General features: G+C 39.1%; 1 protein-coding gene and 2 pseudogenes across 1 annotated transcript; 1 reads left to right on the top strand and 2 right to left on the bottom strand.

Annotated features, from left to right (window-relative positions):
• Positions 1-6180: 6180 nt before the first annotated feature.
• On the bottom strand, positions 6181-14249 carry LOC121969930. The gene is made up of 6 exons (XM_042520253.1): positions 13932-14249; positions 12835-13415; positions 9716-10026; positions 9585-9638; positions 7432-7856; positions 6181-7012 (listed from the first exon to the last, which is right to left on the bottom strand). The coding sequence occupies exons 2-6, from the start codon at positions 13389-13391 to the stop codon at positions 6560-6562; spliced, it is 1800 nt and encodes a 599-aa protein (XP_042376187.1). The 5' UTR covers positions 13392-13415; positions 13932-14249; the 3' UTR covers positions 6181-6559.
• Positions 14250-15124: 875 nt separating this feature from the next.
• LOC121972402 lies at positions 15125-16096 on the top strand (annotated as a pseudogene).
• An 819-nt stretch (positions 16097-16915) lies between these two features.
• LOC121972401 lies at positions 16916-17887 on the bottom strand (annotated as a pseudogene).
• Positions 17888-24501: the final 6614 nt, after the last annotated feature.

Here is a 24501-nt window from a genome sequence, read left to right as displayed (position 1 = left end):
AGGGAAGAAGCTCCAACCACGACATTGGACGGAGGAGCAAACCTCTCGGTCAAAGGCAAACGAAAAGGTAATATCTATATTAATTGATATTTTGCCTTATGACGTAATGAGCCTTGTAGGTAAATACGAGAATGCTCACGATTTGTGGAGCAAGATAAAGAAGGCTCAATGGGAAGAACCTATGCATACACTAGAAAAACAAAAATCCGAAGAAACGGATGAAGAAGCTCAAGTAGAGGAGGAGCAATCGGAAGGTGAAGAGCACTCAACTTCCGAGGAGAAAGAGGAGAAGGATGAAGAAATGTCATCCACTAGTGTGGATGAGGAGACATCCTCAAAGGTTGAAGAACAATCCAAGACAAGCGAAGAAGAAGAAGTCTTGGAAATCAACCTAGCGAGCGCCTCCACCGAAGTGAAGTCAAAAGACCATATAATATGCTTCGGGTGCAATGAGAAGGGGCACTACAAGAGTAGATGTCCATTGGGTAAGAAGAAGGTAACTCCTAAACCCAATCAAGTTATTTTGAATGCTAACATGGGTTGTAGGAATAAAGAAGCCCAAAAGAAGGAGAAGAAATGGCACATAGTGTGCTTCACGTGTGGTGAGCGGGGTCATTACCACACCAAATGCCCAAAGAAGAAAGAAATCAAGAAGTTGGCGCATTTGAAGAAATGGGAGAAGAAGAGAAGCAAGAGTCAAGGGGGAGCTTCAAGGGTAAGGGAGGTATACCCTAATTTGAAATGCAATTCAAATTTTCATTCCTCCATGCATGCTAGGAATAATTCTCATTATTTACCCATGCAAAATTTTGGATTTAAATATCATGATAGGAATAGGGTTAATGTAGATCAAAACCCTAGGAGGCCAATTCATGAAAAACCTAGGAATGGTAGACCTAAGGAGGCCCAAGGCATTAATCCTAAGAAGGGGAGACACATGCCTAGAAAGGGTAGGTCTAGGAATGTCCATGGTGGACATGTTGACTCTAGGTTTAGGAACCTAGAAAGGGAAAATCAAGCTTTGAAGGCAAAGCTTGATCAATTGGAGAAATTCTTTAAGAGATTCACTATTGGATCTAAGGAATTAAATATTGTGTTGGGTAGCCAAAGACCCAACCATGATAGATCGGGCTTGGGATACCGATCTAGTCCCTCCAAGGCTAATGAGAGATCATGTGCTAGGGTGGCAAATGATCATGGCAAGGGAGAGTCCTCCAAAGCTAAGGGAAAGTCTTATGCTAGGGTTGCATATGACTATAGCAAGGAGAAGCCAATAAATGGCAAGGGAAAGCCATTTAATGGTAAGGAGAAATTAACCAAGGACAAGGTGTCCAAGGTTAAGAAAGTTACGTTTGTAGGCCAAGTGTCACAGGGGGTGGACCGATGTGGCCTGGCCATTGTGGATGAGTCACCTAGGGAGGTGACTAAGGCAAAGAGCTCTAGGGGGAGCTCTAAGAGTCAATTTGGGACCCATGGCCAATGGATCTCAGGTGGATTCTACTTGGGGGTCTAGAGGAGCCATGGAGTGTGCCAAATGGTTTGGAGATGGATTTGAGTCTCAAACCTAGGGATTTGGCACACATGGATTATGTTTCATGCAAGAAATATGACATTTGGGGTCATATAGCATGATAATTGGTTTTGGATGTATAGATGCCATATAAACCAATGCTAGGGATGCATTGTGGGTTGGTATGGGCAAGTACATCAACAGGAAGCCAAAACTAGGACTTTAGGTCAAGGTTCAATTGAACCGTTTAGCTAGTTTTGGATTTTATGTCAATCTTGGGATTGGTAATAAATATATTTTTTAATATATTTTTCCCAAGTAGACAAGGGTACAATAGACCTCTCCACAAAATTTGGGAAATTTTGGAGGTCTAGGGAATTTCTGGTGCATTTCTGAAGGTGGCCTGAAAAGGCTGATTTTTTCAGAAATAGGGTACCAGTCGACTGGTACATATACCAGTCGACTGGTAACAATGTTTTTGAGCACAGAATGGTTCTGTAAGCTCATTTTGACGAGGGCAGTCGACTGGTGCCGATACCAGTCGACTGGTAACAGTATTTTTCGACCATAGAATGCTTCTGTAAGGTTCTGTCGAAGGGGGCAGTCGACTGGCACTTGGGGCAGTCGACTGATACCAGTCTGAAACTGTTTTCAACATTGGTTTGTGACCATGTCAACTCACTTAGATGTATGGGATCCAAGGGGGATTAATACATGAGTTTATGGTCAGTTTGGATGAGAAATTTTCAACAATTGGGATATTGTTGGAGAACTTTTTGGATGTTAGGCAAAGGGGGAGAATTAAGGTTTAGTTGGGAAAACCTTTAGTGCCTTTGCGTAGGGGGAGCCTTGTGATAGGTTCTTAAAAAGCCCGTGGAAAAATCCTAGCTCATTGGGGAGCATAGGTGTAGGGGGAGCCTTATGATAGGTTCCAATGCTTGGTGCATTGTTTCGGCGGTTGCCAAGTGTGTAGCCTTGGCAATGTAAGTCCATTCGGCAGTATAAGTCCAAGTGTGTAGCCTTGGCATCGTAAGTCCATTGTATTAGCATGTTTATTTGCTATTTGTTTTCTCTAACTTAAACGTATTGCCAAACACCAAAAAGGGGGAGATTGTTGGAGCAATCCCAATGGTCCGCGGGACCATGTGTTTTGGTGTTTGGGCAAAGGGTTTAAGTTAGGTTTACCCTTGTTATTTGATATGTGTACTTGAGTTGTGCAGGACTGCAGGTGACACATATGACTCAGGTTGGCGGCTTCGGGTCCGGTGAAGGATGGAGCATCCGAGGGACCGTGGACAAGGCAGCGAGGACAAGGGCCGAGGGAAGCGACTTCGAGGCATACGCGAAGGATGACATTGGAGACGAGCCGCGGGCTTGGATGCATCCGAGGGACGAGAGCCAAATGAAGTAGGCTTGAAGGCAAGAGGTCAAGGTTGCAAAGAAGAGTCAAATGAGTCGTGAGGGTACGAGTGCATGAGAGATTGTACTCGGAGTAAAATCCTAGTTTTAGGGTTTTACTGTAGTGGTACTGTAGCAACTACTGTAGCGCACTGTAGCAGTTACTGTAGCGTACTGTAGCAGTCGACTGGTGTATGGACCAGTCGACTGATGCACTGTAGCAGAGAGCCGTTGAGATAGCCGTTGGGCTGGCATCAGTCGACTGGTGCAAGGACCAGTCGACTGGTAACGGGCAAATCAGGTTCTGATTTGTTCCAAGCTCTATAAGAAGGAGATTGGTATGGCCGGCCAAGGCGACGAAATTAGACTTGGTTAAAGCCTAATTAGTAGTCACAAGAGTGCTCAAGTGTTTGTGGAATCCAAGAGGTCTTGGTGTGTTGTGGTGAGGTTTCTCCACCCACAAGGAGCGACTTGAGATAGCCGGAGTTTCCGGGGGCTAATCCACCGAAGGATCGGGATCGTCCACCTTACGGACAGCCGTGGAGTAGGAGCATCATCTCCGAACCACGTAAATTGACGTGTGTTGGTTTGCTAGTTCTTTTCCTTGTCTTTAGCTTTCGTATTCATTGCTTTAGTATTTGTATTTCCGCTTGCGCACTAACGAATACGTAGGAAGCGAGTATTTGGGGGCGCCGTCTATCCAACCCCCCTTCAAGCCGGCCACTGATCCTCCAACAGGTCATGCCTATAGACACAATTGTGACCCTCCTACCTAAGAACTAGTTTAGTCAGCCTCCAACATTCTCAGGCTATCTTGGCCACTATAGAGTTTGACATGCCTAGGTTGTGTCAGATGGCACGACTGTGTTCTGCCGTCATGCTTGACAAATTTCGAAAGCCACGATGAATCTAGAATACTTTGGAAGCTATAAAAAGACCAAGGTGGACATCTATTTGAGGCACTAAGGGATCAAGGGGTTCTCCCCTCCCTTTCGAGGGGTTTCTTATGACAAGGAACCCTAGGAGAGCCATTTCTAAGGAGTCATTGGAAATTTCATCTGTTGTAGAGCTTGGATTTCATCTGGAGACGACGATCGTCACATGACTAAGCATTCTCTTTTCTCTTTCTCGTCTTTTGATTGTAACTCCATCTCCATGGAGCAGTGTTCTTAGTCTAGGATGAGGGAGTAGCATGATGTATTATTAACACTATTTTTATATATCTATTTATCTTTCTTTATTATATGATGTGTTGATCCATGATATGCTTTATTGTGCGTACATGATTATGACACTAATCATGCATCTTCATATCCCACGAGATGCAGTGAATGACCGAAAGGTGAACCCAACTCTCTGACCCATACGAACCGAGACGAGGGCACCATTGGTTATCATAGAGCTTAATGGGTTTATTCTAATTTGACACCATGAAGTAGGGGATAGCAAATAAAGGACCATGGGGCGTTGTGACAGGAGCCTCCCTTAGAAAAGGGTCACTTTAGTAAGCCTACTTTGAAAGTAGACGTCATGTTTAGGTAAACATATCGGTATAATTCTAAAAGTCTATACCGATTATCCCAAGATATACCACCTTCATTTGTGTCAATATTGAGGTAAGAGAGTGAATAATATTTAGGGTGTCAACAATCATCGTGATGAAATCAAAATCCTATAATTGCTCCCCAAAACTACTCCTAAGACTCCTCTTACTTTCTTAATTTATTTTCTTTCTTTCGTGATTCTTGCAATTTCAATTGTTCTAGATAGCTTGTTTCGTGATTTCGACTAGTATTCTATGGGATCAATATTTTATTACTTAACGACAACTATATACTTGTGAAATTTCAACATCATCTAGTCACACTAGGACTTCACTGCCCGGTTCCTAGTCCCACAAGGACTTTCCACCAACTGACAAGTATCTAATCCTATTGGGACTTTTCACTTTAAACTCAACTCAATTAACCTTGATAAGTTAATTGATCAGCCTTGACTAAATTTCCAAAAACATATCATTCAAATTAAATCATCAAAATCTTAGAAGCCGATTATCCCACGTGTAGGACAAAGAACATAAGACCATAACTATGTCAGTTGATGCGAACTATGTAGGTGGAGACATGTATTTAAGAGAGCGTAGTATCAACTGAGGTGGGCTTGATAATTAGGAATCCTACAATCAATGATCCAATTGACTAAAGGGTATCTTCAGTCGAATGCATCAATCATCGAATAGAATGGTACGTTCGAGGCTGAGTTTGGAGCTAATTGAATGTTGAGATGATGTACTCAACTAATGTCGGTTGAGTTGATTAGGAAGTCAATTTAGGCTCATTAGCCAACGAGCAAAATATTTTTTATTTATGACTTGAGTTAACAAGGTAGTTGACTATCAGTGATTAATCAATGTCTAATTAATTACTACAACAACAAAGATGTTGGAGAAGCTCGCTGACGAGAAAAAACTACGCATTTACGATCAGATGACTTAACGATTATAGAGCATTGGTTGACTGTTATCGATAACAACATAATAAAATGGTAAAGTAGCTAATGCTCACTACTAAATTTTTTTAAATCTCTGAACCCATTGTAAACTCTTCTCCTCCCAATTATAAATTTAAAATTATACTCCAAAGCTTATAAGAGGTTTTACTACCTGCAGAAGTCTAAAAGAGCTTTCAGGACTGATCTGCTAAAGGATCATATGCGTATGAATAATGATTTTTAACTATTAATTCCACTGCATATTAATAAGAAATTTATTTATTTTTATTAATTGGAGGAAATCCATCAATCTCAACCAATTCAATAGCTAACACATTAAAACACTAAAAAAAAATAATAATATTATAACATCTCTTAAAATTTATACCCATTCACTCAAGTAGCTGTTTCAGAAGCTTGTAATATTTGTTGGTACAATCGTCAGCTAAATGGTCAAATTTGATCTTGGGTTTTGATGTTTATATAAAAGATTTAAGTTAGATCTTACATCTTAATTTGATATGTATGTTTGAATTGTTTAAAGAATTTGACAAGGGAGATGTGAAATTTAGAAAACTCTTAACCCAACGAGATCAAGTGAGATTGATAATAACTTGACTCAGCCAAGGCTACATGCCTTGTGGCTTGGAGGCGTGTAAAGATGGGAGGAGATTGCATGGGCAACCAACGGACGGTAAGAGGATAAGAACATGAAAAATACATACAAATTCATCCAAAGGCGATGCATTTCTTCGTTGCACATATAGTGTTCCGTTCAAGAATGTTTAAATCTCTTCTAATAATATCTTTTATACGAGCAAAATAGAGTTTCAACTCAAGGTTATGTTGAACTCTACTTAATCACAAAGGTCTAATATCATATCACCTTTAGATGAGTACAGTGACCCTCCAAGCCAACAGTGTGATCGAGAGTGCAATTTCATCATCAACGCTTTGTTACAAGTGCATACGACTGAATAATATCTGACACTCAGATTGTTGGGGCACGGAATCCAGGAATAACCAGTAGTTGTATCATACAACTATTGTTCTAGGAGGATGAAAGTCAAACTAATGGGGTGCATGTACAGACGAACACTACTCGTGTTATTTTTGCCAGCCAGTCTTGGCATCTAGCCTCAAAGTGAAGTCTCAACACATTCATGTCTTCTTGACTGCCAATCTTCGCATCTTAAGCCTCTCACTCCTCCAGAGTTTAGGGCTCGAAGCCTGAAGCTTCTCAGTTTTGGAAGGACCACGAGTATGAGCCCTGCTGCTCGTTGAAGAACCAGAGACACGAAGCTTCTTACTCTTTGGTTGAGGTGGAGAAGAAACCAAACTGGCTTGCCTCTTTTTTTTCTTGGGCTTCCGTCCTCTCCTTTTACCGGTGTAACAGGGCTTCTTTTGAACTGTTTGCAGTGGCATTTCACCATTAGTTCCTGATGGACTTGCTTCTGGCACTGATGCCATTGGGGCAGTACTTTCGTCGCCAGAATGGATCTCGTTGTTTGACTTTTCCATACCGTCAAGTTTATCTGTTTCATGACTCACCTTCTCGAAGTTTTTATATTCTTCCTCAGCTACTTGGTTATCAATCAACACGTCTTCTTCATTCTGCAACTCCACACAAGACAAACCAATCAAAAGATATTCTTGATAATTATATATTCAGTAAATAGAAGAACAATTGGCATTTTAATACCTAGTCTATTCGTAATACTCTGATTACATAAACATGGTCCAAGCACTAAGGCTCTCCGGAGGTCGATAAATAAATGTTTTTCAGAGCAGTAGCTATGACTAACAGTTTTCTAAAACAAGATTGAGTAGGGCACTGGAAGCCCTGTGGGTTGGTTCCCAGTTTTCCTGTTGAAGTGGTCGGATTAAACTGGGTGGCTACTATAAATAAATTTGGACCAGTTTGACATCTAGCAGGTTCCAGTTTAACCAGTTGAACATGCTGATCTGGAACAGGTTTAAAAAACACACAAGGCAGAAAAAAACATACAAAGAGCAGAGAGCAGAATTCTTACATCTTTGCACAAGTCTCTCATTTGATTCTGATCAAGGGTTACATCACCAGTGGACAACAAGCCGATTGTGCTTTCAATTATACCAATATCTGTAGCATCACCATAGCTTGAACCCTCACTCACGGGCATAACCGCCTCCATCTCACATTCAGATTCATGGTGTGGCGGTGTACCTGGCAACCCAGTTGACAATGTACCTCCACCAGTAACATTTTGCAGAAAACTCAACGGTGAATCTCCTAGAAATAAATTGGCAGCAGATCGCTCTCTTACATCTCTACCCATCACATTATTGATCTGAGTCTTCAACTTCACAATTCGAGATTGAACAGATTCAATGTTCAAAAGAATTTGTTCAAGGGAATCATCACGGCCTTTCAAGCCAAGCAACCACTCATTATCATCATTGCCTATGATGTTGTCATCTGATGCAATAATTCATGATGAAACATGATTAAAATGATGTCACGATGAATAATATAAACAATCCTGAATTTGTATATTAAAAAAACTATATTCTTAGAATCAATCAAAAATTTGTGTAAGAAAATTTTAAATTTCTGATATACGTTATTGTCTCCAAATAAAAGATATCCCTAAAAGTAAATCTCTAGAAATGGTTATCTTACAAGTAGAATATGTTTTCACTAAGTGAATTGTTTTAGGCATCACAAGTCCTCCAAGGAAGAAATGACTCAAAGGCACTTCTTTTTCCACAACATTCATCTCAAATAATTTCTAAAGTTAGTCAACCTTCTATTCATGGAATTGTATAAGCATGTGAAGTAAAAAAAAAGAGACTATTTAAGGAATTAGATTAGGAGCAGAAAGAATGCAACACCCATACTCTTCTTTTTCAGATCAACTATAAAGCCATCTCATGATTTAATCTCAGGGTAGCACAGTATTACAAGGAGTGCGGCTGCCTCAAATGATTGGCTTGTTGCCAGAGACAAATTCATTGATGAATCATAAAAACTCTATATTGCCTAAAGTAATAACTAAGGCTGCATACTAGTTCTGCATTTAACAAGCACAGAGCAAAATACCAAATCAATAAACATGGTGAAAAAAATATAAATAAAACTTTCAATTGTCGCATTCAAATTAATCATCCTAAAAAATAAATATTTCAATGTGGATTATTTTTCATGTCACAAAACATATAGCAGAAAACAAATAGCATTTAACATGCATGTCAATAATGTAATTCAAACAATAGATACATCACAAAACACATCATTTAACAAACATGTCAACCAATCAACCAGTACATTGAAGGAACATTTACAAGATACAATAACCGATACATAGCATATGCATCTTGTTTGCATATAAGGCAAAATTGTTTAATCAAGTCATTAACTCAGACATGATTTCCAATTTAACAAGACAGGATTAATTTGGCTTGAATAACTTGTATGTGGCCATGTGAAGAGAGATGTTTGGTATTTCATGCATAGCTTGACAGCCATATAAGCGGTTTATGTGAAAAAATTTAAAATAGTGGATAAAGGAAAAAAGAAACATACCTAAATTATATTTCTGCATTTTCGCCTTTGAAAAAACAAGGTATGCAGAGAAAAGTTAATGGGAATTAATTTAATGAAAGGGCAAAAAATAAAATAAAATAAACAACATCTTATAACCTTTCTCTAATTTTAAAACCATTATGAGAAGTGTGGTATCACAATCCTATTTCATAACATTTTGAAAGTAAAATCCACTCAATCTATCTGGAAAATCTGATGCAGATAACATATGTTAATGGAACAACATTATTTATTGTAGTTATGTATTCCCTTGAAATAGGTGGTGGTAAATGAAACAAGGGTCTTCAGGTAATGTTTCATGCCAAATTTTCTTTTCCCTTTATATAAAGCTCGCTAGGTAGTTAATAGTTAGATAACAGGATTCATCTACTCTGCAACTGTCAAATGGTCACATGGATAACTATAATACATGTTCAAATAGACTGTTTATGCAATGAAGTGATTTTTCCTTGTTTATTCTTACCACTACTTCATCTTCTAGAGGTTAACACATTTTCACCATATCTCATTGATACTATGCATTACAACAATAGAATAACTACATCACCATTTATTTTTAACCAGAATAAGAAAATCCTGAACATTAGCATAAAAAATTACCTTCACCACAATCATCATCAACTAAGTGGCCATCTGTATCTGTTCTCTTATTCTCTGCACATGATTAAGCATAAGTTACCATGTGTTGCATTAAAATGGCAGAAAAATAGGTAGATGGAACGGATAGCTACCATAGTAAGAAAATACAACATGATTTGACATATATGATGATATGTCAACTTTATCTTCTGTTCTTTTCCTTTTACTCCTTTGCATGACTCTTTTCCGATTGTTTCGAGATGTGAAGGGAACTGATCTAGAGCCAGAACAATCCAACTCAATAATCTTCGACTGAAGTTCCTTTTCATGCTTGTATGCAGCAAGCTCCTTATCATACATTGAGGTTTGTGACAACAATAGTTTCATGCGCAACTCTAACCATTGACATCTCCACATTAGAGGGTTGATTAATTTTCTCCATTGGGCACTCACTTTCTTCTTCCTGGGAAGTTGAAACGTCCAAAATGTTTAAAAAGAAAATTCATTTTTGAATTCATGAGATATCTTTAAACACTGAACAAGTTTCATGACTAATGAATTATACTTCTGTCGCAAGCTTTGCAGAAATTATGACTGAAGAATCCTGGTGCTTTATAGCCTTTTGCCATAGATTTCCTTTTTACACTATGAATACTTATGCATTAACTGTATTTATATACGTTTGAACATGTTTATATTTTCTAAAAATAGCATCTGAAAGTTTCTGGGATGTTAAATAGATCTAGAAAAAATAGGTACTCTTTGGCTTTCCACATGAGAAGACTGATGCATTTTCTCCAATGAGCATTTTGTTCTTCCAGAAAGTTGTCCAATTTGCTAGAGTAATATTGCTCATGTTTAACAAATAGATTTATCTTAAGATATCAAGAGTATCTTTAACCACTGAAGTCGTGACCAATTTATTCAAGTTATATCTGTGTGAACTGTTTTGTGGAAATTAGAACTGAAGTTAGTTCACTTAGATTGATCTCAGGTCTAGTTATTTAAAATTAATTTCTCATCTCGTGTTTCAAATTTGCTTGGTATAGTTCTCAGGGTAGTGATAAGAGAACGGATTGGAATTTCATGCCATACAAAATTTGCCATTCAATGTGGGGAATAATACCTAACACTAGTTGCTGTAGGTAATCTAGGAATCACATCCTGTGATTTCTGTTACCAACACCCTACTCAGAAAGATTGCTCATTATTAGTTCATTCTTGATCTTAATTGTTGGCCATGGGTGTGGGGAAGAAAAGAATATATAATAATAAAAACGAAGGGAAGAAGGTAGTGACGTACTGGAGGAAGTGGCAGTGACGAAGATATCAAGGACACTACATAAAGACTTGGAGAAGAGGAGGCAATAAGTGATTTAATCGGGTAAAAGGGATCAAGTGCAGTCATGAGGATCTACTGACAGTGCGATATGCTGTGATCAATTAATTGTGATGTTAACTAATTGATTAATTATATGATTTTTAATTTCAAATACACATTTAAAATTATAGAAACTAATTGATTAATCACTAGTTATATGTGTATGTGGGACTGTGGGTGGCATTTAATAATTCAGAAAAACATATTTGCAAATTATACTGATTATAAAGCATATTGAATGTAGGATATTAATAATATTTATATTAATTAAGATGCCCATTTATAGAAATTAATGTATTATATTAATTAATTAATTATTAATTTGTATATAATCATTCATAATTTATAATTTTGATAGGTTATATTAACAATTGAGTAACTGATTAGTTATTAATTATAGCTGCTTCAACAGAAGATGCTCAATACTTCTTTTGCTTCTTCTAATAAGGTATCATTGTTACTTAGATGCTTGTTTGTAACTTGTTTATTTAAAATTTCAATTCAATTGACTTTCTAATTATTATAGCCATATTTTGAAAGTAAACAATCCAAGTGCAAGAACATTTAGGATTAAAAGTCATCTCAGAATGCTTAGAAACAAGTGGTGTGTTGACACAATATTGTGAATGGGGATCAAAACTCCAGCAAGAAACCATATTTTAAACCTTGGATAAGAGAGATTCTCTTCTATTCAATATATTTTAATTAATTTGCTACATACTCAAAAGTTAATCGACTAAATTGAATATGTTCTAGCATGCCCATATTCTTAAAACTTTTAGGTGTTTAGAGTGACAAGTTACTTAGTTTTTGAAAATTTTATAATTTTAATATGATGTTACAATACTCGCAATCTATGTTATGCTGACTCTTAGGTTACGCCTTACTCTCTCCCTATCTGCTTTGACACAATATTACCTCTCCTAACAACATGAGTCAAAAATTTAGGTCCCATTTACCGTGTCCAACTTGAGGATATGATATGTTCAACACTTAGATTCGTAATTGGGTTTAATACTCCTACCCAAGCTAGAGTAAGATAAAACCCTTTTAAAACAAACTTGAACCTAGAGTTGCATAATATATTAGAGTTGCCAATCATAATCCTTTACTCTTAAGGAGTGGATGAGAGAAATGGCAGATTGCATTTACCTATTGTAACATAATGAAAGAACGGGCAGATCAATTTTTAGGCCTTTTTTTCGTGCACCCAAAGTCGAACAGAATGAGCTTTCCCTCCTCCCTTCATCGTCAACCTGCTTGAATAGCTCACATGGCACCATCGACCACGGCCACAAGCAAACTCAAGGTCACGGCCTCACTCACAACCACAAGTGACCTCGCAAGTAGCCTCACTCGCGACCTTGTAACATCACCGAGTTTGCTGTTTTGGTGTTTTCCTTTCCCTCTCCTTTCCTTCATCTTATCCTCCTTTTCATTTTCTTTTCCTTATTCTTTTCCACCTTGGATTTTTTTCCTTTTTCAACCCGCACCACAGAGTAAACAAAGCATTAAGTTTTCTTTTAGGCATGAATATGGTTATCCTAATTTCGTATATCATGTATTCATACTACTAAGCTAACATGTCTCCTCGGCTACTGACTTTCTCCTCCAATATGTTCCACTCTCGCCCACATCAAAAGCTTCTCAGCACCCTCAAAGAACATAAATGACACCCTCAAGGCAAACAAATGACAAAGATCTAGAATACTCTCCTTTATTTTAGGTCTTCATAACTTCTAGTCAATGACTTGATTCAATCAGAGGCTATCAGTCCCAAAAATGAAAAACAAAAATAGATACAATGGCATAGTTACAGATAAAATAAACCTAAAAAGGAAAAAAAAAAAGTCAAACTATAATGAAAAAAAAAATTCTACAGAAGCATACCTAAAATCCCTGTTAAGCACATCCAATCCAATGGGATCCCCATTTGAAGGAACAAAGGGTGAATCAACTTCCATATCCCCATTCTCCTGCTTCAACTCGCTCTCTGAGCCTGAGAAAGTGTTCCCAAACGAGCTTGAACACTCAGTTGCATCTGGGTCATCAAAATTCACCATCTTGCCATCAATGCCTTTTGTGCAATCGACAATGTCAATTTCCTCATCCATGTCATTATCCACCTTACTCAAGGAACTAGAGGATCCAACACAATAAACAATGTCTTCACAATTGTTTGTACACAACATTCCTAATGCATGTTTGTCATCAACCAATACCAAGTTCTCAGATTTTACAATGTGGTTCAGTTTTTTTTCATCCAGGACATCTACATCCCTGGCCATGTCTTTCAAGGAACCAACACAGCGTATGCGATCTTCACCATTATATGAACAAACACCTACAGCCTCTTTTGTGACTGCAAAATCCTTGTTCTCTGATTTCACTGACACATCAGGTTTACCTTCTTCTTTGGCATCAGACAAAAATTGAGCAGGGGCCATAGTACCATAAATCACTCGGACAGCCTGAAATACCATCATGATAGGGAAACGAACATGACTAACAAAACATGTAAATAAGTCTCAGAACCAAAAATAAATATGTTTCCACAAAAAAGATGATAACGTGAGAAAATTCTAAACCAACAAAAGATTATACCGAAATCACAATAATCAAGATTTCCGAACTCTCTACTCTACCAACGAACACAAACCACTGATATGAATTATTGGATCATAACATCCCACAACCAAAGCTAACCAGGCAACAATCCCTAAACAGAAAAAAAAAAAAAATACAACCCAACACTGGAAATATGAGACAAGAACCTAAATCTAACACGACACCAAGAAAACAAAGGTTTGAAGAAGGAAATAGAAGAAAAAAGGAGGATCTTTTACTCAGAACTTCCCTCCCAAACACCAAAACTTGTATCCAGTAGGAAGAGGGAGAGGGACAACCGGATTCCACCCAAAAAACCGAGCTCTGGGTAGAAGAAGGATGGTAGAAATAGAGGAAAGATGGAAAAGAGGAAGGCTCGCCTGGATCTCTCGTAGACAGAGCGGCAGATCTCAATCAATCAAATCTGCTGTCAGTCGGAGAAGTGCTCGACCACACGAGATGAGATGCTCAACCGCACGGGAAGAGGACATCATTGGCACGCCCAGGAGGCGCTCTCCCTCTCCGATCACGCAACGGAAGCTCGTAGACGCCGACCCGACTGCCTCGCAGTAGGATGTCGTGCGGAGGAAGAAGCTCAAGAAAGAGGATGAGATCGAGAAAAGGGAGCGGCGAGGATCGCTGCGGCAGCGTCGGCACACGAATCCCTAATAACGCTTCTTATCGCGATAAAATCTCTAATTCCATTGAAAAACTTTTTCTAAAGATAATTAAACAATTTTTTGAAAAGAAAAATCCAGAAACCAATATCCGGAGTGTATTATCCTGGCCCACTAAGGAACAGCTCGTTCGATGTCATATAAGCATAACAGCAATCCGGATGTCTGCAATGATGAATTTATAAAATCCAAATTTCTTGAGTTTTATAAATTCAATTGCATTTTATGACTTCAAAAAAATTAGAATTAAAGAAGTCAGTATTTAAAATTGGATGCTGGCTTCATATTGATTTTAAGAATATAAAATTAATTATACATGGGTCCCACGTTAATTGTCAAGTAAATATTTTATTTTTTTATTTTTTAAAAAAACTTAATCAAATGAGACAATAGACAACGCCCATTTTTGTCAAATGAACGACAATGTTCATTTTGCAAAACTAACCGACAACGTTCATTTGCCAAAATGAACGTTGTCTGGCAACGTCTATTTTTTAGACAACGGTAAAAATATGGCAACGTCTATTTTTTTAGACAACGGTAAAAAAAAAACGGCTATTTAATATTTAGACAACATTGTTTGGTAACGTCGTTGTAAAATAGTCATTATAAACTAGCTGTTACAAATTAATCTATATATATCAATGTGGAAGTTATGATTCTTCATTCCATTGTATTTCTGATTTGAACCACTTAAAACTTCATTTATATTCGAAATGTCTAAAGATCTTCATCGCTCTAGAGAAAATAATATCCATGAATTTTGGAGAATTGAGATGTGGGAAGATGCGGAAGATGATGTTGATCGAATGACGATTATGCTACTTGAGCAAGAAGAGCAGAGACGTCAAGAAACTCGAAGTTCTCGAAGAGCTACAAATCAGAGGTATGTGGACCGGGATCGTGAAGACGGGCATGTTCGCCTTGTCCGAGATTACTTTTCGGATGTTCCAACATTTCACGCTGAAGTCTTTCGACGAAGATTTCGCATGCGAAGAGAGTTATTTGTTCGCATAGTCGATGCCCTGACAGATTATTCAGAGTATTTTCAGTGGAGGAGAGATGTAATTGGAAGGAAAAGTTTGTCACCACTTCAAAAATGCACAGCGGTTATTCGTCAATTGGCATATGCATCCCCCGCCGACTCTCTAGATGAATATGTACGGATGGGTGAGAGAACTGCCCTTGATTGCTTTATCAACTTCTGTCGATGTATGATCGATGTGTTTGGAGCACGATACTTGCGAAGACCCAATGCTGTTGACACTCAACGCTTGCTTCAAATGCATGAGCAGAGACACGATTTTCCTTGAATATTGGGCAGCCTTGATTGCATGCATTGGGAGTAGAGGAATTGTCCCGTCGCTTGGAAAGGTCAGTTTACTAGAGGCGATTATGGCGTCCCAACAATAATTCTTGAAGCTGTCGCATCTGCAGACTTGTGGATATGACATGCTTTTTTTGGCATCGCAGGGTCGCGTAACGATATAAATGTTCTTAATGAATCATCGTTATTTAACGTCGTCCTACAGGGAAATGCTCCGGATGTTAATTTCACAGTAAACGACACATCATATACAAAAGGACACTATCTGACAGATGGTATATACCCGGAATGGGCTATATTCGTGAAGAGCTTTTCATGTCCCGAGGATCCCAAAAGGAAAAAATTCAAGGAGAGACAAGAGCCTGCAAGAAAGGATGTGGAGCGAGCATTTGGAGTGCTCCAAGCTCATTGGGCAATAATTAGAGGTCCTGCGCGATCTTGGTACAAAAATGACTTAAAGGATATCATGTATACGTGCATTATTTTGCACAATATGATTATTGAGGATGAAGGAGAGACATCAGTCAATTGGTCGGATTAAGACTCTCTTCCACCGGCACGAATAGTCATGGGCTCTACCCCAGAATTCCGAGAGTACCTCCAGAATTATAACGAGCTACGTGATAGAGAAGTGTATCACCAACTTCGAGCTGACTTAGTTGAACATGTTTGGGCACGTTATGAATATAATTAGTGAGGAATAAGTTAATTATTAATTAATTCTATTTTAATTATGTACTATGTTTTATGTTATGATCTCATTGTAATGATTTATTTGTTAATGTTGCAAATTATTAAATTTTCAATAATATTTTTAGGAAATTATTTTGTTTGTAAATAAATTTAGTGAAAAAAAATGTAGCTAATTATTATATATTAATTATTAAATTAATAATTTATTTAAAAATATTAAATAAAACTAATATATATTATTAATAAATTAATTAACATGTATATTATAAATATATATTTATGATAATATATAAATAAGATAGTAAATAAGATAGTAAATAGAAAATATAGATAATGGACATCATTATACATTTTTTGTTCATTAAATTTATTTACAAACAAAATAATTTCATAAAAATATTATTGAAAATTTAATAATTTGCAACATTAACAAATAAATCATTATAATGAGATCATAAAATAAAACATAGTACATAATTAAAATAGAATTAATTAATAATTAACTTATTCCTCACTAATTATATTCATAACGTGTCCAGACATGTTCAACTAAGTCAGCTCGAAGCTGGTGATGCACTTCTCTATCACGTAGCTCGCTATAATTCTGGAGGTACTCTCGGAATTCTGGGGTAGAGTCCATGACTATTCGTGCCAGTGGAAGAGAGTCTTAATCCGACCAATTGACTGATGTCTCTCCTTCATCCTCAATAATCATGTTGTGCAAAATAATGCACGTATACATGATATCCTTTAAGTCATTTTTGTACCAAGATCGCGCAGGACCTCTAATTATTGCCCAACGAGCTTGGAGCACTCCAAATGCTCGCTCCACATTCTTTCTTGCAGCCTCCTGTCTCTCCTTGAATTTTTTCCTTTTGGGATCCTCGGGACATGGAAAGCTCTTCACGAACGTAGCCCATTCCGGGTATATACCATCTGTTAGATAGTATCCTTTTATATATGATGTGTCGTTTACTGTGAAATTAACATCCGGAGCATTTCCCTGAAGGACGGCGTTAAATAATGGTGATTCATTAAGAACATTTATATCGTTACGCGACCCTGCGACGCCAAAAAAAGCATGTCATATCCACAAGTCTACAGACGCGACAGCTTCAAGAATTATTGTTGGGACGCCATAATCGCCTCTAGTAAACTGACCTTTCCAAGCGACGGGGCAATTCCTCTACTCCCAATGCATGCAATCAAGGCTGCCCAACATTCCAGGAAAATCGTGTCTCTGCTCATGCATTTGAAGCAAGCGTTGAGTGTCAGCAGCATTGGGTCTTCACAAGTATCGTGCCCCAAACACATAGATCATACATCGACAGAAGTTGATCAAGCAATCAAGGACAGTTCTCTCACCCATTCGTACATACTCATCTAGAGAGTCGGCGGGGGATGCATATGGCAATTGACGAATAGCCGCCGTGCATTTTTGAAGTGGTGACAAACCTTTCCTTCCAATTGCATCTCTCCTCCACTGAAAATACTCTGAATAATCTGTCAGGGCATCAACTATGCGAACAAATAACTCTCTTCGCATGCGAAATCGTCGTCGAAAGACTTCAGCGTGAAATGTTGGAACATCCTAGAAGTAATCTCGGACAAGGCGAACATGCCCGTCTTCACGATCCCGGTCCACATACCTCTGATTTGTAGCTCTTCGAGAACTTCGAGTTTCTTGACGTCTCTGCTCTTCCTGCTCAATTAGCATAATCATCATTCGATCAGCATCATCTTCCGCATCTTCCCACATCTCATTTCTCCAAAATTCACGGATATTATTTTCTCTACAGCGATGAAGATCTTCAGACATTTCGAATATAAATGAAGTTTTAAGTGGTTCAAATCAGAAATACAATGGAATGAAGAATCATAACTTCCACATTGATATATATAGATTAATTTGTAACAGCTAGTTTATAACGGCTATTTTACAACAATGTTGTCTAAATATTAAATAGCCGTTTTTTTTACCGTTGTCTAAAAAAATAGACGTTGCCATATTTTTACCGTTGTTTAAAAAATAGACGTTGCCAGACAACGTTCATTTTGGCAAATGAACGTTGTCGGTTAGTTTTGCAAAATGAACATTGTCCTTCATTTGACAAAAATGGGCGTTGTCTATTGTCTCATTTGATTAAGTTTTTTTTTTAAAAATTAAATATTTACTTGACAACTAGCATGAGACCCATGTGCATTTAATTTTATATTCTTAAAAGCAATATGAAGCCAACATTCAATTTTGGATGTTGGCTTCTTTAATTCTAAGCTTTTTGAAGTCATGCAATGCAATTGGGTTTACAAAACCCAACTTCTTGGATTTTGTAAACCCACCATTGCAGACACCCTAACATCGCGTTAAAAAATAAAAAAAAAATCTTATATCCTCCACCATATATATAAAAAAAACTTTCCAATTTTAATATAAGTCCCACATTTTCTAAAAAATTTTATTATTTTAATATTTTATTATTTTTATTTTAAAAAAATTCAATAAAAACTTCCTAAACTAGGAGCCGCTTCTGGTCAAAAACGTAGAAGCTTCCTACTTGTGCCATGTAGACAATAGACAATACGAGTTCCCTCCCAATCTCCCATGCTCTTAAAATTATCCTCGAGTCTCTCATCAACACATTTATCATCATCCACATTTAGGGGGTGTTTGGTTGATGAGTTTGAGAATGAGAGAATGGAATAATAGTAAAAGATAGTGTTTGGATTGTGAGTTTGGGAATCACATTTTGGGAATGATTACCATATTTATGAGAATCAACCAAACCCATATAACTTATGGGTTTCATTTCCATTCCTATTTTTATTCCACCCTACTATCAAACTCATACCCATAGTTATTCCCATCATTTAACCAAACACCCTCTTACTCTCTGAAATGGACTATTACTTTTTGGCTGCAAGAATAATAGATACCCCATTTAGTGTTTGATAATGCATCACAATCTCATATTCAGCTAGCAGCATAAAGAACAGAAGATGTTTGATATTTGTCCTCTCGGATGGATCTAGTGGCTAGCGCATGAGATGTTATCATCATGACATCTGGGGTTTGAATCTCGACAAAGGCGACGTAAATACCTCCCTTATGTACTAGTCACTATTCCAAAGGCTAGTAGCCGTCTGTGATTTACTTCCTTCGTATTGATCCTAGGACGAATTGACGAGGATGTTGAGAGCGAACATATTCATCTTTTATCATAAGAAGATGTTTGATATTTAATGCAACTAATAAATCAATATATGTCTAATCAAACAAACATAACTCAGTTCAGCAGTATGCAATCCAGGACATAAATTTGACAAGAATTACTAGTTCAAAGTGCAAAAGGTGCAACATTGAAACTTTCAGTTCAGTGGTGTTCAAATTGCAAAATCGACAATATCTATCCATTTAAAAATGTACAAATTAGACCAAAATAAATGGTAAATAAATTCCTAGGAAAATTTCTAACAAATATTGGCACAAATTTCACATTGATGAATTTAAAGAGTTGAGAACTAAAAGAGATGCGCTCAAATATTAATAGAAAGACCACAATAAATATCAACTTTGTGGGGCATAGAAACCCATGTAAAAAGGTTATCTTTTAGTAGATTTTGATAGGTTATTGACCGTTGTTAGCTCAAGTACATTTGAATAATTAATTACTTGAACCCAGAATGATAGAAAAAGAACAAATTCATGTTATTTCTATGTGATACAGTTATCATTTCGGAAGACATATGACAAAACCTAGTTTTTGCACACAAAATCATAGTAAATGTCAACTCTAGATTTAAACAAATGAGTTAATGAAAGTAAAAGGTAAAAGTACTAAATGATGTATGATCCTATTCAGAATCTGAGTTAGATGAAGGTTGGATGAGCTATTGCTGGTGTTGACAGAGAGGCGACCGGGACACCGCTCTCGTATGTGCCTACAAGAAAGGGCCTCCACGTGGTGCTGACGAACACTGATGAGTGTACCGATGGTACCCGAACTCTGCGCATACTCAGACAAGCACACAGGGCGTTAGACGACAGAAACCAGGGAAAAAGTCCCCAGAGCAGGCCCTCCAACACTCAAGTCAAATACTTTTCCCCCAGAAGAACAGTATATGAAGGAGAAAGAAAAGTAGAAGACAAGTGCGAATATACGAGAGAGCGTACCTGAGCAAGGAAGAGGACCTCCTTTTTATATGACAGTGTGTACCTCTAGAGGCTGACCGATGTCAGAGAATATCCGGTGTCAGGTCCTGTCGGGTGATGGAGGACACGTGGCATCCTCTTGTAGGTTGAAAGAAGGTTCCATTCGTAGATGACCGCAGACCGTTGGAATATTACCTGGCACTCAGCAGTTATTCTCTAACAGGTAATTATAATTCTCTGACCTTGTTGTCATGTAGCGCATTTTGTCCCGACCGGGTATAAATAGGACAGCTCTGGATGATCAATCGGGTATAATATCTGGCCTAAACCTTGGGGGGGCTGGAAGCCGTGGAGAGATCGTCCAAGAGCCGACCAAGAGTTGGCTGATCGAGAATTAGCTTACTGAGAGAACTAGGCCTAGATACAACCAGACCGTCAGAGCCCAACCAGTCAAATTCAGGTCAGGTATCACCCTGATTGCCTACCAGGTCTTAGACCAAGGTGTCTCAGATCTAGAGTCCTAGTCTATGTGAACCTGACCGGGAATCATGTTGTTGATGTCGTCACCCGATCTTACTTCTTCTTTCCATACCTGTTGACTGCCACGTCTCCTTGACTTCTGACTGTCACATCCCTTTGACTTCTGATTGCCACGTCCTCTTAACTTCTGACTGCCACGTCTCCTTGACTTCTGACTGTCACATCCCCTTGACTTTTGACTGCCCGACTTCATCGGGCCCCACCATTATACACCGTATCACAAGCCTCCCTCCCAAGTCTAGTCGAAAGAGGTTCAAGTCCGACTAACTAGACTCATGCTCTAGTTTCTTATTCCCTCATGACATCCTTAAATGTTGCTCCTTTTCCCAGGTCCTCGATTGCATAACCTATTTAATTACTCCATCATCTTAGGAAGGAGGGTCTCCCAAACCCTTCGAAGTCAACTCTTCCCATCTTCCTCTTTAAAAGGGGTTGAATCCCTTTACCCCATTATACTTTTCCTTGCTGTCTTCTTCTGACCATGTAATCTATCTCTGGGTCTGATGAGGCATCACCCCTGAGCCAACAGCTAGCCCATCTGACTTAGCTACTTGCCTAAAAGGATACTGCCTTAGCCGAGATGATGCATAACAGGGATCTTCAGTCTTCTCTCTGTCGAGACATTGAGGAACTTTGGTTAGCCGCTAAGTCATGGGCCCGGGCGGAAGTAGCGTTGAAGTAGAAAGTTTATGCAGATCTGGAGAGCTAGGCCCAATTCCTGATCTATTTAAAAGAGAAATATGCCACTTCCATAGCCCTTCTCCAAGAAGAGAACTAGCTCAAAGATGAAACTATTGCTTAGCAGCGTCGCATTATTCAATTCACGAAGGCAGAGCTAGTTCAGGCGCGATCTTACTCAGGGCAAGCAGGTCATGATGCAGAACACCTTTGCTCGAGGTGTCGATTGGCCACTTGTACCGAAAAGGAACTCTGATTACTTAGATGTCCCCAATATGGAAATGAGATTTCGATGAGTGTCCCCTGTATTTCATTAAATAAATGCAAATCTAGTCGGACCTCAGTCTTAGTTTCTTTTTCTTTTTATCCCTAGTACTTCTTTGTTTACTGATAACCCGCCCGAGAATAAGAGTGTAAAAGGTTGACCCGTGAGTTACTAACCTTGGTAGTGTGCTTGTTTATAGCTCGTGCTAAGGCATGAGGGGAAGAGCCTGAAATCTTACCTGAGGGGGTATTGGTCGTGAGAAGAGACTCACTTGTAACTTGCGCTGGGGTGTAAGTCTGAAGGCGTGAGAGCAAGCTCACTTATAACTCGCACTGGGCGAGAGTCTGGAGGTGTGAGAGCAAGCTCACTTATAACTCGCACAGGAGCGAGAGCCTGGAGGCGTGAGAGCAAACTAACTTATAACTCGCACTGGGGTGAGAGTCTGGAATCCTGACTGAGAGGTCGTTGGTCGTGAGAGCAAGCTCACTTATAACTCGCACTGGGCGAGAGTCTGGAGGCGTGAGAGCATGCTCACTTATAACTCGCACTGGGCGAGAGTCTGGAATCTCGACCGAGAGGTTATTGGTGATGAGAGCAAACTCACTTATAACTTGCACTGGGGTGAGAGTCTGGAATTTCGACCGAGAAGTCGTTGGTCGTGAGAGCAAGCTCACTTATAACTCGCACTGGGGCGAGAGTCTGAAATCCCAACCGAGAGGTCGTTGGTCGTGAGAGCAAGCTCACTTATAACTCGCACTGGGGCGAGAGTCTGGAATCCCAACCGAGAGGTCGTTGGTCGTGAGAGCAAGCTCACTTATAACTCGCACTGGGGCGAGAGTCTGGAATCCCAACCGAGAGGTCGTTGGTTGTGAGAGCAAGCTTACTTATAACTCACACTGGGGCGAGAGTCTGGAAGTTTGAGAGCATGCTCACTTATAACTCGCACTGGGGAGAGAGTCTGGAGGCGTAAGAGCATGCTCACTTATAACTCGCACTCGGGCAAGGGTCTGGAGGCGTGAAAACATGCTTACTTATAAATTACACTGGGACGAGAATCTGGAGGTGTGAAAGCAAGCTCACTTATAACTCGCACTGGAGAGAGAGTATGGAGACATGAGAGCAAGCTCATTTATAACTCGCACGGGAGCGAGAGTCTAGAATCCCGACCGACGAGTGATCTGGGGGTCTGACTAGGAAGTGATCAGGAGGTCTGACCAGGACTTGATCTGGAGACTTTACCAGGAATGGATCTAGAGGTCTACCCAGAAATTGATCTAGAGGTCGGACCGGGACTTGATTTGGAGACCTGACCAGGACTTGATCTGGAGACCTACCCAGGAATGGATCTGGAGGTCTGACCAGGAATTGATAATCTGGAGGTCTGACCAGGAATGTATTTAGAGGTCTGACCAGGAATGGGTATGAAGGTCTGACTAAAACTTGATCGGTCTGACGAGGACTTAATCTGGAGACCTGACCAGGAATTGATGATGTGGAGACCTGACAAGAAAGTAGTTCGGACGAGCAACATTTGTTGCTTGAAGGGATTGTGCTCGGGGATTTTAGCTTAATGCTCCTGACAAAGTTCAATACATAAGGTTTTAGTTAACTTTAAACCTTACTTTGATTTTGAGGAGGATTAAAGGCACCGAATTTTGATCATCACTTCCTACCGTCTTCTTCTTCGTTTCCCAAAGTCGCCGCATGGAATTTTTAGTCCTCGAGACATGGTCTTCGCAAGGTAGGGTGTTCTTGTTCGTATATCCTCCTCCATGATTTTTCTGTCACTTCCATCATAAATGCCCTTTCATAGGGAGATGACACGTGCCCCACGAACTTAACTCATCATAATAAATGATGCACGCTTTTTGCACGCAATCCCAAATTGCTTCCTCTTCTCGATCTAATGGCCGACGTGCGCTATGCCATTTCAGTTGTCCGACTCACTTCCCAATGTTTCCTAAGGGGTTTGGTTTAAAAACCCTAAAGGATGCCCGCCGTTGTTCCCTATTGCTTCGACTTCCTTAGACCTTTCTTTTCCTTCTTGCTTGCGCTTGCTCACCTTCTTCTCCATACACTTCCTTTGTCCTCTGTAAGTACTCTTCTTTCTTCATCTCCCACTCCTTTCGATCCTAGAATGACCGGTGAAATGGAGGTGCCCTGGTATGCATACTTTCGTTCTGATATGGATAAGAGTGACCTTAAGGCGATTCAATCGAGTTTGGAACTCTTTGAAGCCTACAAGCTTTGTCCTCCGAGGCCTGATGACCATCCTGCTTCCCCTCCTGCCGGTTTTGTGACCTTCTTCAAAGATCAACTCCTTGGCGGTCTTCGCTTCCCTATCCATCCATTCTTTTCCTCTTTGAGCAGGTACTTCGATGTTTCGTTGTCCCAATTCGCCCCTAACGCCTTCCGCGCTATGTGTAAAATAGTGATCCTGTGGCGCCTATATCAAATCCCTCTGACCCCTCAACTTTTTCACCATTTTTACACCCTCAAACGCTTAGAGCGGGGTGTTTTCATGGTGCAGTCCAGGGTCGGGTATAAGTTTTTCGAAGGGATACCTTCTTCCAACAAGGGTTGGAAGTCTAAGTTCTTCTATGTCCAATTTCCTGAGTTA

The sequence above is a fragment of the Zingiber officinale genome, chromosome 4A (assembly GCF_018446385.1).
Source record: "Zingiber officinale cultivar Zhangliang chromosome 4A, Zo_v1.1, whole genome shotgun sequence".
NCBI lineage: Eukaryota > Viridiplantae > Streptophyta > Magnoliopsida > Zingiberales > Zingiberaceae > Zingiber > Zingiber officinale.
Note: the sequence above shows the minus strand (reverse complement) of the source record. Positions and strands in the feature narration are given on the sequence as shown.

Coding starts and splice junctions, on each gene's coding strand:
- LOC121969930 (XM_042520253.1), bottom strand. CDS start 13,391: ATGGCCCCTGCTCAATTTTTGTCTGATGCCAAAGAAGAAGGTAAACCT. Junction 10,027..12,834: donor GTGCTTAACAGGGATTTTAG/GTATGCTTCTGT, acceptor TCAACTTCCCAG/GAAGAAGAAAGTGAGTGCCC. Junction 7,857..9,584: donor TGATGATGATTGTGGTGAAG/GTAATTTTTTAT, acceptor TTATTGCATCAG/ATGACAACATCATAGGCAAT.